General features: G+C 42.3%; 1 protein-coding gene across 12 annotated transcripts in view; it reads left to right on the top strand.

Annotated features, from left to right (window-relative positions):
* NCOA7 (nuclear receptor coactivator 7) overlaps window positions 1-14,738 on the top strand; it is a 158,366-nt gene that overhangs the window by 132,154 nt on the left and 11,474 nt on the right. For 11 of the 12 annotated variants that reach the window (XM_027603595.1, XM_027603594.1, XM_027603596.1 and 8 more), the window contains one exon: window positions 6,902-7,049. In XM_027603595.1, coding sequence (XP_027459396.1) covers window positions 6,902-7,049 — 148 coding nt within the window. Of the gene's footprint in view, window positions 1-6,901; window positions 7,050-13,866; window positions 14,217-14,738 lie in introns of those variants that run through there. The other variant, XM_027603605.1, reaches the window with a different exon arrangement.

The following is a 14,738-nucleotide window of genomic DNA, read 5'->3' as shown; positions in this document are numbered from 1 at the left end:
CTCTGATCTAGAAGGAAAAAAGATGAAGTCATATCCTCTTCCCTGCTCCCCCCAATTAAATAGTAAAAATAAACAAAGGCTGGAGAATTGTGCAGAAGTGGAGCTGGAAAGGGGGACGTTGAATCCTTCCATTTGGTCTCCAGAGGCCTAAGAGTTAAGTAATCAGATTGGTTCCAAATGAACTTTAATTTTCTCTTGTGAAACAGGCCACGTTAATTCTTCATTCCTTTTGCCTTGCCATCAGAGGATAGTATGAGGACTCTGTCTACTGAGAGAAGGAGATTTTATGTGGGAGGCTGTTGTTGACGGAAATAATCGGGGTGTGCTTGTGCTCTGAACATCTGAGAGAAGAGACTTGAACATTTCCCATCAGGATGCCCTATTTGTGGAACGTACTTTTGAGGTTTCTCATCTCAACTTACCTGAGGCTTCCCAAGGTTGGGGTGACTTGGTTGGCGGCAGAGGTAGAGCCTATCGCCTGAGACAGGAGGGAGGCCATTCGGGGCTTTTGTCTTCCGTGTTGCAGCTGGTGGAGAACCATTCCCAGAGGCATGGCTGGGGTGAGGCGGCTGCCCTGTGATGTTGCCCAAGCAGGGAGCCCGGTCTTGGCCGTGCTGTGAGCCTGCTGATGGAAGGTGTAGGAGGAGGAAGAGCGGGTGGGCAGCATGTGCCTTAAGGGCCACCTAGGGCATCTAAGTAATATTACTTAAGCTTCGTTAATGAAACCCAAAGCCAAGGAAGTAGTTGCCCTATACTCTGAGACCTCTGACTGTGGACAGGTACAAAAATACACCGTCCTCCTTGGAGTTCAGCATTCATAAAAGAAGAGGCAGTTAGCTTAGATGTGCTGGAATATTTCCAGAGATAGGGTGTTTGGGCACATCATTCAATTTGCTGAACCTCAAGCTGGGCATAGTAATACTTGCCTCTTAGGGTTACTGTACCATGGAAGGTCCTCGAAATGGGGAAGTACATCTTTTCTTTGTAGGGTCGCTGATACAGTTCATCAGCATTGCTTAAAACATAAGGTCGCTTCTGTGTTTAATATTAAAAATGTTTACGACTCTGACCCTCTTTTCTGCGATATTTTGAGAATACCTCTTTCCTCCTCTCTTGTTACTTCTTTCTGTGGCCGGTCCAAGATGCCCAGGGCTTAACCAGGTTAAAGGGCCAGCTCTGGCTGCTCTTGACATGCGGCTGCTGCAGAATCAGATGCTCGCTCTGGCAACAAACAAATCCAGAGGCTCGATTCACCACCCCCTGGAAACCCAGCAGTCCCAAGGGAAGAGGTTGGGGAGAAGAGGCGCTCTTACCAAGTCACCCCAGATTCCTGCCCCAGGCTGAGATATTTTCTTCTCGAGAGAACGACACTGGCAGGCAAGAATGCTTTATGCCAGAACTGACCTTGTCCCTCTCCGCCCCAACTTGTTACAGCTCCTGAGAAACTCACACATACGCATATGACATATGTAGCCATTCCCTTCCGTGGTATGCCCAGCGTGGCAGATAGTTTGGTCTACGTTTTACCAACAGCACACTGTGTCCAAATGGACCTGCTCCTAAAATAATCATGGCATTCGTATGGTTCCCCGGTCATCAATCTAGACCATTCCCTCCACTGCCTTGAAGAGTTTCTTTTCAAGAAGGGTACGGTGAGGATGAGGGTACTGTCCTCTCCTGTGGGCTTAGCTCTGTTAAGACCACCTTAATTAATCAAAGTGCTCTAATAATCTTGAAAATCTCTTCAAAAGAGAGGGTATCAGGCACAGGATTCCTCCTTCCTAGGAAATCCTTTGGACCTTATACAAATCTTCCCTCTCTCCCACCTTCTAACCCATCCACCCTCCCAGTGGGTTGGACATGCAAGTTGTCTTCATCAAGTAAGGAATGTCTAATTATATCTCCCTCCAGAATAATAAATCCTACTTATCTTACATCTGCATAAGAAAAAGGATTGCTTGAATGGTCTCCTCAAGCAATTTAATGTCTTTGTCACCAAAAAGAGAAGTAACTGGCAACTGCTAGGATAGGGTCTCTCCTTAAAATCTTTATTGACTTGCTGTTTGCACAGTTTATATTTTCTTCTAATGTCCAAGGAGGAATGAAATCTTTTTTTTTTTTTAAGATTTTATTTACTTATTAGAGAGGATACGAGCGGGGTGAGGAGGAGCAGCAGGGAGAGGGAGAAGCAGACTCCCTACTGAGCAGAGAGCCCAACACAGGGTTCAATCCCAAGACCCCAGGATCATGACCTGAGCCAAAGGCAGATGCTTAACCAGCTGAGGCACCCAGGTTCCCCTAACATAAAATCTATACCACATTCCTCATTCCCTTGTAGTTTTGCACAGGGTTATGTGTCAGCATGAGCTTTTAGCATTTCTTGGGATGCTTCTTCAATGTTCATGCTTACACAGTGACTTTCCCTATGAGGGTAAACTGTTAGAGAATACATGAGCAGTCCTTCATGGAAAGTTAAGTCCAAAAAGTGATAAAAATGTGTCTAGTGTCATAACCAGGAAGTGAACTGGGGAACGATTTAGAAATTAAGGTGGGATAAGGGGAGGGCTTTGTAGTGTGGTTGAAAGAACCCTGGTTGTCACCTCAGAAGATCTGGTCCTGGCTGTGAGGCTGACAATAGACTTCAGAGCCCCATTCCCTTATATCTAAGGAAAGTTAGCTGAATTAAATGATACCCAGTATCCCCATCAGCTCTCATATTCCTGAAGGTAATCTCCATGAGGGCAGGGTCACTGGCACATAGTGGGTGCACAGGGAATGTTGTTGAAGGAGACAGTGCCCTCTGGCTAGAGACCACTGGAAACACACCTAAAGTTGAATGAGTTGGGTTGACTTGTTGCTGTAAGGGAGAACGCATACCATGGGACCATGGGCCATCTCAGAAAGAGGGTGCTAGAAAGGAGGTAAAGGATTTAGATTTGTGTTAGGTGATACAGGGAAGGACTTAAGGAAGTGGGAATTTGTTCTAGATTAGATGCTATCAGGAAGCAGAGGTCATGCTATGATTGGGTGTAAGTCTTATCTGAGAGGAACTAGACTAGAGAGGAAGAGTAGAGAGGTTAATGCTATAATAAGTAAAGAAGCATAGTCATTCATACTAGCCAAATTGGAAGGATGTTTGGTCATTTTTGTGGCTGGACCATGTTCATGGTTTTTTTTTTTTTTTTTTTTTTTTATTAATGAGAGTCAGAGAGAGAGGCAGAGGGAGAAGCAGGCTCCCCGCCTAGCAGGGAGCCCAATGCCGGACTCGATCCCAGGACCCTGGGATCATGACCTGAGCCGAAGGCAGACGCTTAACCATTTGAACCACCCAGGTGCCCCATGTTCATGTTTTTGTTTGCATTCAGATATGAGACCTCAATGTGGTCTTGTTTTTGTCACGATTCATCATAGTCATAGAGCAGTCTTGTCTGATGTTGAAGCTTCGTGAAATTGTTTATGTTCAACAGGAGAATACGAGGGTCTAGCTATGAGTGCCAGGCTAGCTCCAGGTGTCAGGGACTGCTTTTCTCTTTCTCACAGGTAAGCTTGCTAGCAAATAACTAGGAAGTCATTTTATTCAATGTGGATATGCACATAGTAAATGTCTTCTTTTCCAAGAGTTAGAGTGAAGCATGTTTGGTTCTCTATTACAAAGTACAGTTAAGATGGACTAAATCTTAAGTGTTAGAAAACTGAAAGAGTTAGGATTGTATACTCATGAAACCTCTCTGGAGTGATGATTAATTTTTTCTAAGTTAATTTTTAATGGGAAATTTTATGCTACATGGTAAAAATACTTCAAAGATTCAAGGAAGGCAACGATGATATCATTGTTAGGATAGGAAGACAAACAATGATATCATTCCTAAAAAGGGCAAATGGTCTTTATATAGCAAAGTTATAAGGGAAATACTCCTCTAACAGCACAGTCCCACTTCTGGGAATATATCCTACAACTATACCTGTATACATGCGAAGTGACTCACATACGAAGTTACTCGTCACAGCAGTGTCTGTCACAGCACAATCTTGGAAACAACCCAAGTGTCCATCTATAGAGGATGATTACATAAGCTCTGGTATAGCCCCAGAGTAAAGTACTGGTAGCTGTAAGAGAAAGGATGAGGAAACCATTTACATACTGATGTGGAAAGGTACCTAGGATATATTGTTAAAATGAAGAAAGCAAGATAGAGAATAGTACCATATTTTGTAGAAATGGAAGACAAAAAGAATATATATTTATATTTATTTATATAACACTACAAAAATATACAGGAAATGAATAAAGTGGTCACCTATAAGGGAAAAGGATGGCACAGGATTTGGTGGACAGGGATGTGAGTGAGAGGAAACGTCTCATTATTTACTTTTTAACATATAATTATGATGTTTGAATCATAAAAGTGTCCTGCCTACCCCAAAATTTAAAGTAACTTAAAGATATATATGATGTAAAACATGTCATTCTTCCATCCCATTCCATTCCCCAGAGGTAACCATTTTGATCGGTTTCTTATATAACCTTTCAGGAAGTCCACTGTACTTGTCAAGGATCTCCACAGAAACAGAACCAAAAGGATATGTGTGTGTAAATATACACAGACAGGTTTGCTCTAAGGAATTTGGCTTACATGGTTGTGGGAGTTGGCCAGTCTGCAGTCTGCTGGGGAGGCTGGCAGGCTAGAGACCCAGGGAGAATTTGATAATGTAATCTCAGTTCTGAAGGCTGTCTAGAGACAGAACTCCTCCTTGCTTTAAGGAAGACCTCAGTCTTTTTCTCTTAAGGCCTTCAACTGATTGCACAAGGCCCATCCACATTATGGAGGGTAATCTGCTTTACTGAAAGTCTGTTGATTTAAATGTTAATCACATCTAAAAAAAAAAAACACCTTCACAGCAACATCTAGACTAGTGTTTGACCAAAAAATGGTTAAGTGTTGTCATATAAAATTAACCATCACACCCATGCACAGTTATATCTGTATCTGATTTTTTTTTAAATAGAAATGGTAACATACCTTACACCTGATACACACCTTATCTTAGATCCGGCTCTCCACGGTTTGAAGGAGTAGGAGTAATCTCCAAGGAAATAACACTTCTCAAATATATGAAAATTGATAATCCTATATTATGAAAGACATTAATATAAAAGGAAAACGAGGGCTTTGAAACACACTTCATAGTGGTTCATGTTTACATTCTATAAAAGTTCCCATGAACTGACAAGGAAAACACTGACTCCACAGTCACAAGGAGCCCATTCATGAAAGAAAAGCTGCAGCAGGAAGAAAACATGCAAAAATTGTTCACACACTCAAAGAAATGCAACGTGAGTCAGGTAAAACTTAAATATATATTAAACTCTTTTTTTAAAAAAGAGTAAGGAAGAGTGTTAAGAAACTCTAATGCAAACTGCAGGGCTGATGTCAGAGTAAATGAGTTAGCCTTTCAAAAGCAACCTGGCAGGATGAATCACAAGCTATAAAATCATGCCCTTTGGCCCAGTAATTCCTTTTCTGGGAACTAATCTCAAGGAAATAATTCAAAAGATGGTGAAAGGCATAGACCCTGAGGATGTTCACTGTAACATTTGTACAATTGAAGAAATGGGAACAAGCTAAATATCCTGAGGACACAGGAATCCAGCCTATTCATGACTATTACTTTCATGAAATTAGCCATTAAGAATCAGTGCAAAGACTAGCAACATGGCAGATGTGCATAATTTAATGGTACATATCACAAACGATTATATCTTGGCCCTGATGACAATGAAAATTGTATACATATGGACAAGAACAGATAGGAATATAGAAACCTAAAAACCTTTTGATCCATTGGGATTTCAGAATTGTGGGGGACATTTCTTTTTTGTTTTAGTTCTGTTAATATTTGTCTTCATCCATTCGGGCTGCTATACCAGAATACCATAGACTGAGTGGCTTGCTTATAAACAACAGAGATGTATTCCTCACAGTTCTAAAGGCTGGGAAGTCTAAGATCAAGGTGCTGGCAGATTTGTCTGGCAAAGGCCCACTTCCTTGTTCAGAGATGACTGTCCTTTTACTGTGTCACATGGTGAAAAGGGATTCTTTTATATGGGCACTAATCCCAATAATGAGGGTTCATGACGTAAGCACTTCCCAAAGGTCCTTAGTTGAAATACCATCACATTTGGGGTGAGGTTTCAACATATGAATTTGGGGGGGTACAAACATTCAAGCTATAGCAACATTGTTATAATATTTTTTATCTAATTATAACTTTTTAAAATGAGCAATAATCTTGGAAATTAGCCATCTCTCTATTGATTAAGTCCAGAGAGATGCTACAGTACCTTTAGATGTTAAATACGTATGAGAGAACAGAGAAACAGGAAGCAAACCACATTCCCATATCAATGAGATTAGGTCTCTTCCTAATATTGAAACAACAACTAGTATTATTTACTTTGTAGTTATTAAAGGTGTTCTGTTGAAATTGTAACACTGCTTCAACTACATAAAACCCCATTGAAGTATTGTTTATCTTGTCCAACTAAAGGATCACATCAATTTTTTTTCCCCATTGAATACAAGTGCTCAATAAATGAAGACCCAATGAGGAGTATATATTTGGTGTAAATACTTCATTGTGGTTTTCAGTGTTATGTCCCATCTATTGATCTTTCTCTCAGACTGAAAGACAGGTTCTCAGTGTCTGTGGACTTCTGTTTTCACTTTTTGACTTATTTTCCAAGTTTGGAATGCACTGGTAGAGACCATCTTCACGGTGGGAAATCAGTAAGATGGATTTGCCAAGCTGGGAAAAGATGGTTGTAAGTACTCAAGTCCCTACTTGTGCCTGCCAGGAAAGTGGATTTGGTGTTAACTCCTATGACAAACGTGTTTTTCAGGGTGGATCACTTGTACACGTTCTTTGTTCAGTGGTCTCCTGACGTCTATGGGAAAGATGCCAAAGAGCAAGGCTTTGTGGTGGTGGAAAAGGAAGAACTGAATATGATTGACAACTTCTTCAGTGAGCCGACCACCAAGAGCTGGGAGGTGAGCACTTAAGAGGGGCTAGACTGTCATGGTCCTTAAGTTACAGTATGTAATTAAAATCTTCTTGGGTCCAGATACCAAGAACTTCTTGGCTGGCAAGAAACTAGATTTCCTGTGCACTTTTGAAGTTATCGGGGAAAATAACTTCATTCCTCTGTCTGAGCTAATTATATGTGTCAGACAAATAACGCACTGCCAGGTCATTTTGCTTTTCCTTTTAAAAACTGCTAATGGGTCCCCTTTATGTACAGGATGAAGTTCAAGCTCCTTAATGTGGCCTGAAAAGCCCTTCATAATATTTTTGAGCACTTACCAAGCCTTTCCCATGTCAGGGGCACAATGGATGAGATAAGCAGAATTTAGTATGGATGAATCATTACAGTATAATTGAGATAATTGCCATTGTAGGTGGAGTGCCAAGTGCTATAGGAGCATGGAGCCAGGCCCCTGATCAGGGAGAGCTGCCCAGAAGGAGTGATCTGAACGAAGATCAGAGGGGGGAGTTCAGGCAATTGGGGTGGAATGGGACATGGGACATGTTCTGGCCAGAGGAAAGTCTGTGCAGAGGACTGACCCAGGGGAGAAACAGAGTGTGGGGCATTTGATAGACTAACAGAAGTTCAATGTGGCTGGACCATAGGGCGCAAAGCTGAAGGAGGGGCAAGAAACGAAACAGGGAAAGGAAGCAGGGATACATCACAAAGGACCTATGAGCCATATGTATCTTCCTAAAGGCAGTGGGAAGGCATTGAACTGTTTTGAGTCTGGAGAAGTATACACGCATATGCATCTCAGACAGTTCTTTCTTGCTGGCAGATGTTCAAGGATTGGAGTTGGACAGCACTTGAGTCTCAAAGACCCATTAGGAGGCGCTTTTGGTCATCAGTGTTGAGAGATAATGGTTGCTGAGAGAGTGGCAGTGGGGAAGGAGAAAATTGAGTGCTTTTGAAAGATAATTAGAAGGTGGAATATACAGGATTTTGTGAGTAATTATTATATGTGGAAAGTAAGGAACATGTCAAGATTGATTTCTTGGATTTCAGAGTGGGAACTGGAGGGTAGTGGTACCTGCCCTTCACTGAGATAGGAGCATAGCAAGAGTATTAGATTTAGTAGAAAATGCTCTGCATTCTGGTTTTAATCTAAATGTGAGGTGTTTGTGGAATGTCCAAGAGACAGCTGAGACTAAAACTTAGGAGAAAGATCTGAAGATACACTTTTGGAAATCATCAGCAAAGTTGAAGTTATGAATGTAGATGAGGTCATCGTAGGAGAGTATGTACAGTGGGAAGGGAATGGGGCTCAGAACAGAACACTTAAGGACACCTGCATTAAAGGGGCCAAAGGCAGGAGAGACCACAAAGGTGAGTGAGAAGGAACAGCCAGGGAAGGAGGTAGAACACAAGTAGAGTCATGTCTTAGAAGCCAAGGGAAGAGAATGTTTCAAGAGGGGGGTAATGGTCAGAATGACTTAATGTTGCAGAGGAGTCAGAAGAACTGAGGTATGTTTTCTGGATTTAAAACCGAGGTGGTAGTTGGTGACTTTGACAGAAGCAGTTTCATTAAAGTGGTAAGTTCAAAATTTAGATTCCAGAGGTTCAAAGAATGAGCGGGAGGTAAGTAAGTGGAACTAATGGAGGTGGGCAAACAACTCAGATTTGGTTCTGGAGAGTAGAAATGAGATGGTGAGCTGGAAGAAGTGAGGTGGAGAATGCTTTTCCTCTCATGAGAGAGACTTTAACCTTTTGGATGAGGTCAGCAGGAACGCCAGAGTAGAAGGTACAGAAGATAAGGGCATGAGGAAGGGAATGATAGGGAGAGCAAACCTCTGAGCATCGGCAGGAAATGTGGGGGTAGGGATAGGACTGGTCTTAGGTGGCTGGGTAGTAGAAAAGAAGAGAGTGTGTGCAAATAAAATGCAGCTTCAGTGGTGGTAAATTGTGGCATTTTTCATCTAGTGGTTTCTTTGCAGTGGAAGGAGGGGCATCTCCTGAAGTGAAGGAGGAGTTAGAGGAATATGGAGAAGGTAGGAAATAGCAGTTACGGAGGCTAGGAAAAACTCTTAACTGAAGACTGTCGTGGGGTGGCTGTCTGGTTTTGAGGGCCACTGGATTTTTCTAGTGGCCCCAAGCTTCGGTGAGGGGTGATTTTCTCCAGCACTCCCGGCCTGGTTTTAGATTCAAGTGGGCAGTGGGATCCTTCCAAGGCTGGAACCTTGCCAGTTTGGGATGAGCAAGGGTAATAAGCCTGCCCCTTACGTCTGATCCTTTCTGGAATACCAGGTCCTTTTATACGTGTGCTTGGACTCACTCTACCTTTTTTGTCATTCCCTCGTGGCCTGAACGTACGGCGGGCACACACACAGCTTTCTATGGCAAACTCCTGCCATCCTTCAAGGCCCCGCTCATTTGTCACTGCTGTGGCGTTCTCAGTCCGTTCGCCCTCCTGCCCTCCCACGGCTCATTGTTCATAGCTCTCTCGTGTACTGCCCAGCAGTTTACTTGTTTACATGTCTCCCCACAGTTCACAGAGCTTCTTGTTTGAAACCACTGTTTGAAGATATTTAAGCCTATCAGGCTCTTCCCCCCTTGGCTTTTTCTATCAATTCTGTTTTTTTTTTTTTTTTTTTCTGGTTTTTGCTCCTGTCTCTGGCCAGTCTTTCTGAGTCAACTTCACTGGTTCCTTTTCTCATGCTGTTCCCTAGGAGTTTGTCCTTGGCCCCCTTCTTATCTGTTACATCTTCCTTGGATGAGCTCATCCACTCTTGTGGCTTGTGCTGCTAACCGCCCCCCCCACCTGCCCCCACCACATACCTCCTTCCCCCAGCTGCTACTCTAGAGCTCATAGCTGCCCCACAGGCACTGCTGGAAGTATCCATGAGGCAGAGGTGGTGGGATACAGGTATTCTGGCCAAGGCACCCAGGAATAGCAAGTCCTGTCCTTACCTCATCAGCTCTCCTCAAGAGGCCCCCACAGATGAAGCAAAGCCAGGAAATGTACATTTTCTTACTGAGACTGTGGTCTCTTGCTCCAATATGGAGTTCCAGAGAGAAGGGTTACACTGCCTGGGGGACTTAATCCTTGCCTGATGAGGCCTGAATATCTTGAGCCAAAGCAGCCCCCTTTAAGGGCTATTCTGCCTCTCTCCACTAATCCCATCCTTGAATCTCAGCTCTTGACAACCCCGGGGCAGGGGGAGGCCACGCTTAGCAGCACCAGGGGAAAAGGAGCTACAGAGGTATGCAGCAGGGAGAGAAAGGTCTGCTTGATGATCTGGTGTGGGCCTAGGCAGTCGGCCCTAGGCCTTCTCAGACTGAGCCACTGAGGAGAATGAAAGAGAGGGCAAATTCCTCTAGAGAATACTCTCTAGATTTGTAGTGGAAGAGGAAGAAAAAAAGAAGGGATAGAGAAGGAGGAAGAAATTAGTTGGCCTATTCCAAGCTCCTCGGGCTTGTGGATAACTGGAGAGACAGGTGGCTGGACTGGTCAGACCACCTTATCTCTGTTTTTTTGCCATATGGCAGAGAATCCAAAAGTGCAGTGAGTAGAAGAATGCCGGCCACGATCCCTCCCATGCAGGAGCAGGCTCGCATGATAGCATTACCCTAAAGCCAAGCCACTGTAATGGCACTGCTCCTCCTTTATGGGTGGGGAAGGGCACCTTCACTCCCCCCGAAGCTAGCAGGTGTCTGATCCTCAGCATATCCAAAAAAAAAAAAAAAAAAAAAAAAAAAGAAAAAAGAATCTTGCCCCCAAACTTGCTTCTTCTCACATATTCCCATCTTAATTAGTAGTATGCCAAGCTAGAAACCTAGATATCATCCTAGCTTCTTTTCCTTAATCATATCTAGTCAGAGTCTTATTGATTGTGATTTTACATGGTGCAGGGACCTCTACTTCCCTCCACCAAGCCTGCCCCAGTCAGCCTGTCTTCACCCTTTACTTGGACTTCCAAGGGCACCTCCAGTCCCAACCCAACCACCAGGCCATTCTCCCATACATAGTCTTTTTAAATAAGCTTTATTTCCTAATTTTACCTAAGGAACACCTGCTTATTGTAGGAAATTTGGAACCTACAGAAAAGTACAATGCATAACGTTTAAAAATAATATGTGACCACACTTAACACTTTTGTACATTTTATTCAATTCCTTTTTTTCTCTTTTATTTTAGGATGTTATCTCGGGGGAGAGGGGTAGGGAGTCTTGCTTTTTATGTTTGTAAAATGCATTCATGCTTTATGTATAGGTTTGTATCTGGCTTTTCTCACCTAACATCTTGTGAGAATTGGATCATCTTAAAGATTTTTAAGCCTCATTTTAATGGGTTGCATAATATTTAAAAATCTCATTTATAATTTATTTAACATTTTCTCATTTTTAGGAATCATTGTGTTGGTTCAAGTTTTTCACAAGGATGAGATAATCTGCAACTCTTACTATTCTCTTAGTTTCCTAGAAGTGGCATTGGTTGATATAAGGGTATTAACTTTTTTAAGGCTCCTGTTTTTTATATATGACAACTTAGCTTGCCAGCAATATGAGGAATACCCCTCTTCCTGTGTTTGTGCCAGCAGAAAGTATTACTACTATTATTCCTTTCCAAAAAATTTTGCTAATTTGGAAGCTGAGAAACAATATATTTTAATTTTTATTTCCTTGGGTGAGGATAGAATAAATGAAAAAATATATATATGTATGTATGTAAATAGTTTCATCACACTGCATTATGATTAAAAGATACTAATTTTTGTTTTACTGATTTTTGTTTCCTGTATTTTTAGAAGATTTTATCCATTTATTTGAGGGAGAGAGAGAAAGAGAACAAGCAGGGGGAGGGAGAGGGACAAGCAGACTCTGTGCTGAGCATGGAGCCTGACACGGGACTCCATCTCGTGACCCTGAGCCAAAATCAAGAGTCAGTCGCTTAACTGACAGCCACCCAGGTGCCCATCCTGTATTTTTGACCAGTTTTTTTCTAGATGGCTATTTGTCTTTTACTTATGTTTTTTGTTTATGTATTTTTTTTCCCCTGTAGTGTTTTTAGGTATGGGTGGCCCTGTAGTATCAATCTAACCTCCACTCAATCTGCAGTTGATTTATTGATACATGGTAGTACTTTTAATAGTCAGTTTTTTCCAGCACTGTTTAATGATTTCTGATGTTTCCTTCACCATATTTAAAGCTCTCATATATGTTCTGTGCTATTTTACTTGCTTAAATAACACATGTGAACATATACTCTCATGCTTAACACTCAGTGGCTCCCCATTGCCTACAGCTATCATTACCGGAACCACCACTTGGTGAAAATTTTTTTTTTTTTTTTAACTGAATCCTAGACCTTTACCACTAAAGACATTAATTCAGTAGGTCTGGGAGAGGAATGTCAGAATCTGTGTTTTTAAAAGCTCCTAGATGATTTTGAAGAATAGCCAGGTTTTAGAAAAAGTGGCCTCTAGAATGGCATTACTTCTTAATGGCATTTCTATTCTTTATTTTCTCCACTTCTGTCCCTCCCCAGCTTCATCTCGACTTCTCTTGTTTTCTGTTCTCAAGCCATAGTGAACCTAGAACACAGCTCTGTTTTCCTCCTGTACCCTCCACTTGGACAACTCCCCACACTCCACCTTCTGCTCTCAAACTGAAGCCCCATCACCTCCATATATAAGCCATCTCCGAAAACTTACTGGGTAGCCCCACCCACCTTTGAGCTGCTACTATTAACATTTCTATTACGTGGAGTGGCATTCATTTATTTATAAATGTCTCTAGGACACCTGGGGTGGTACAGTTGGTTAGGCATCAGACTGTTGGTTTCAGCTCACATCGTGATCTTGGGGTTGTGAGATTGAGCCCCACACTCAGCACGGAGTCTGCTTGGGGCTTTCCCCCTTTCTCTGCCCCTCCCAATCATGTTCTCTAAGATAAATAAATCTTAAAAAAATAAAAATAAAAATAAATGTCTCTCTGCTGTCTCCTCACCCACTTGAGACTAAGGACTGCTTTGTGTCCCCAAGTCTGGCAGAGTAACTGGTACTTGCCATCACAGAGAAGGCAATCAGTAAATGCAAGCTGTTGTGAAGTGTCAGGTACTGAAGAGAGAATGCTGTCTCACTGGCAAAAAATCCAAGTGATTCTGCCCCAGATTGTGTCTTGCTTCTTGCACTGAAAATAAGTTCTAACTGACCTGGGTCTGGTCACTAAGTATCTGCCAGAGTTCTCATTAGAACCAACCCTCAGGATGAGCTATGCAATAGCACTCTGACCCCCCTCAGCAGTACCTAAGACCATTTTAGATGTGGAAGAGTCACAGAAAGATCATTGAAAATTGATCCAATGGTAATCTACATTTTTTTCCAACCCCTCGTGCCATCTGATCTGGGAAGTAGAGGTGGGCTCATCATGCTTATTAGTCATTAAGGGTAAATGTTCCTTTGCCAGCTATTTTGAAAAACTGAATCTAAAGTAATATTTTTCTCAGCCTCATATAAACCAGATGTTCTCCCATTCTTTTAAGTTCCTCATATCTAACAAACATGATGTGGTATTGAAGTAAAATGCCATTGGCCTAAGTATAATGAACCTACCGTGGGTAAAGTCTCCTTTCATCCTTCCTTCGAGATTCAAACCTATGTCCGGCAACATCCATAAAGTTTAAAATGGAAATTTAGCTTTAGAGAAGGTGCTGAAAAAAACTCTGGAAAGGCAGGACTAGAAGAGCTAGTTAGCCAGAGGACAATTAGGAAGGAAAGTATAAGAAGATAAAGGAAAAAAAAAACAACAACAAACCCCAAACCAATGGAGTTTTGTTGCAGTTAGGAAACTACCGTTTCAAAGGTGAAAGTGTCATTTTACAGCCTCACAGCTCTGCCTGACAGGAAGTGTGTGTTTGCTCTAAATCCTAATTTGGGTGTGTTCCTGTAGAAATGTTGAACCCTCTCCTAAGGGAAACAGAAACTCAATTATTCAGGAAACTAGATACAGCAAGAACAGTTGTAGCTCAGTGTGGCTGGAAGCAACAGTGTGTGACGGCAGAGGAAAACGCTGTTTCTCATTAGAGAGCAAGCAGACAGTTCTCCCTCCCATCAGGATGCGAATCCGAAGGTTGCCCTTGGACATTCAGATTTTCTATTGTGCCAGACCGGACCAAGAGCCTTTTGTGAAGGTATGTTGGAGTGCCTGAGAGCTAATAAGGTGCCGGTGAATCCTCAGAGATCCGCCACTCGCTATGTTTCAAAATGCCTTCTAATTAGAAAGGATGTGCTGACATTTCAACCGAAGCAGGTATTTTATTTGTTTGGGAGATGGATATGATGTGGTTTGTCCCTTCTCTTTGGAGTAAAAATCCATATTTTAGTTTTTCATTCCACAGCCCTATTTGTACCTCTGTTAAATGTAGAGTTCACTAAAAACATGTGCTTAATTTATACATTTAAAATGCTGCATTTGTGATTTTTTTTTTAATATTTATTTATTTGAGAGAGAGAATGTGAGAGAGAGAGAGAGAGAGCACATGAGAGGGGGGAGGGTCAGAGGGAGAAGCAGACTCCCTGCCAAGCAGGGAGCCCAATGCGGGACTCGATCCCAAGACTCCGGGATCATGACCTGAGCCGAAGGCAATTGCTCAACCGACTGAGCCACCCAGGCGCCCCTGCATTTGTGATTCTTTGCCAGGGTTTTCGGTAAA

The sequence above is a fragment of the Zalophus californianus genome, chromosome 7, assembly GCF_009762305.2.
Source record: "Zalophus californianus isolate mZalCal1 chromosome 7, mZalCal1.pri.v2, whole genome shotgun sequence".
Taxonomy (NCBI): domain Eukaryota; kingdom Metazoa; phylum Chordata; class Mammalia; order Carnivora; family Otariidae; genus Zalophus; species Zalophus californianus.
This window is presented reverse-complemented; position numbering and strand designations above follow the sequence as displayed.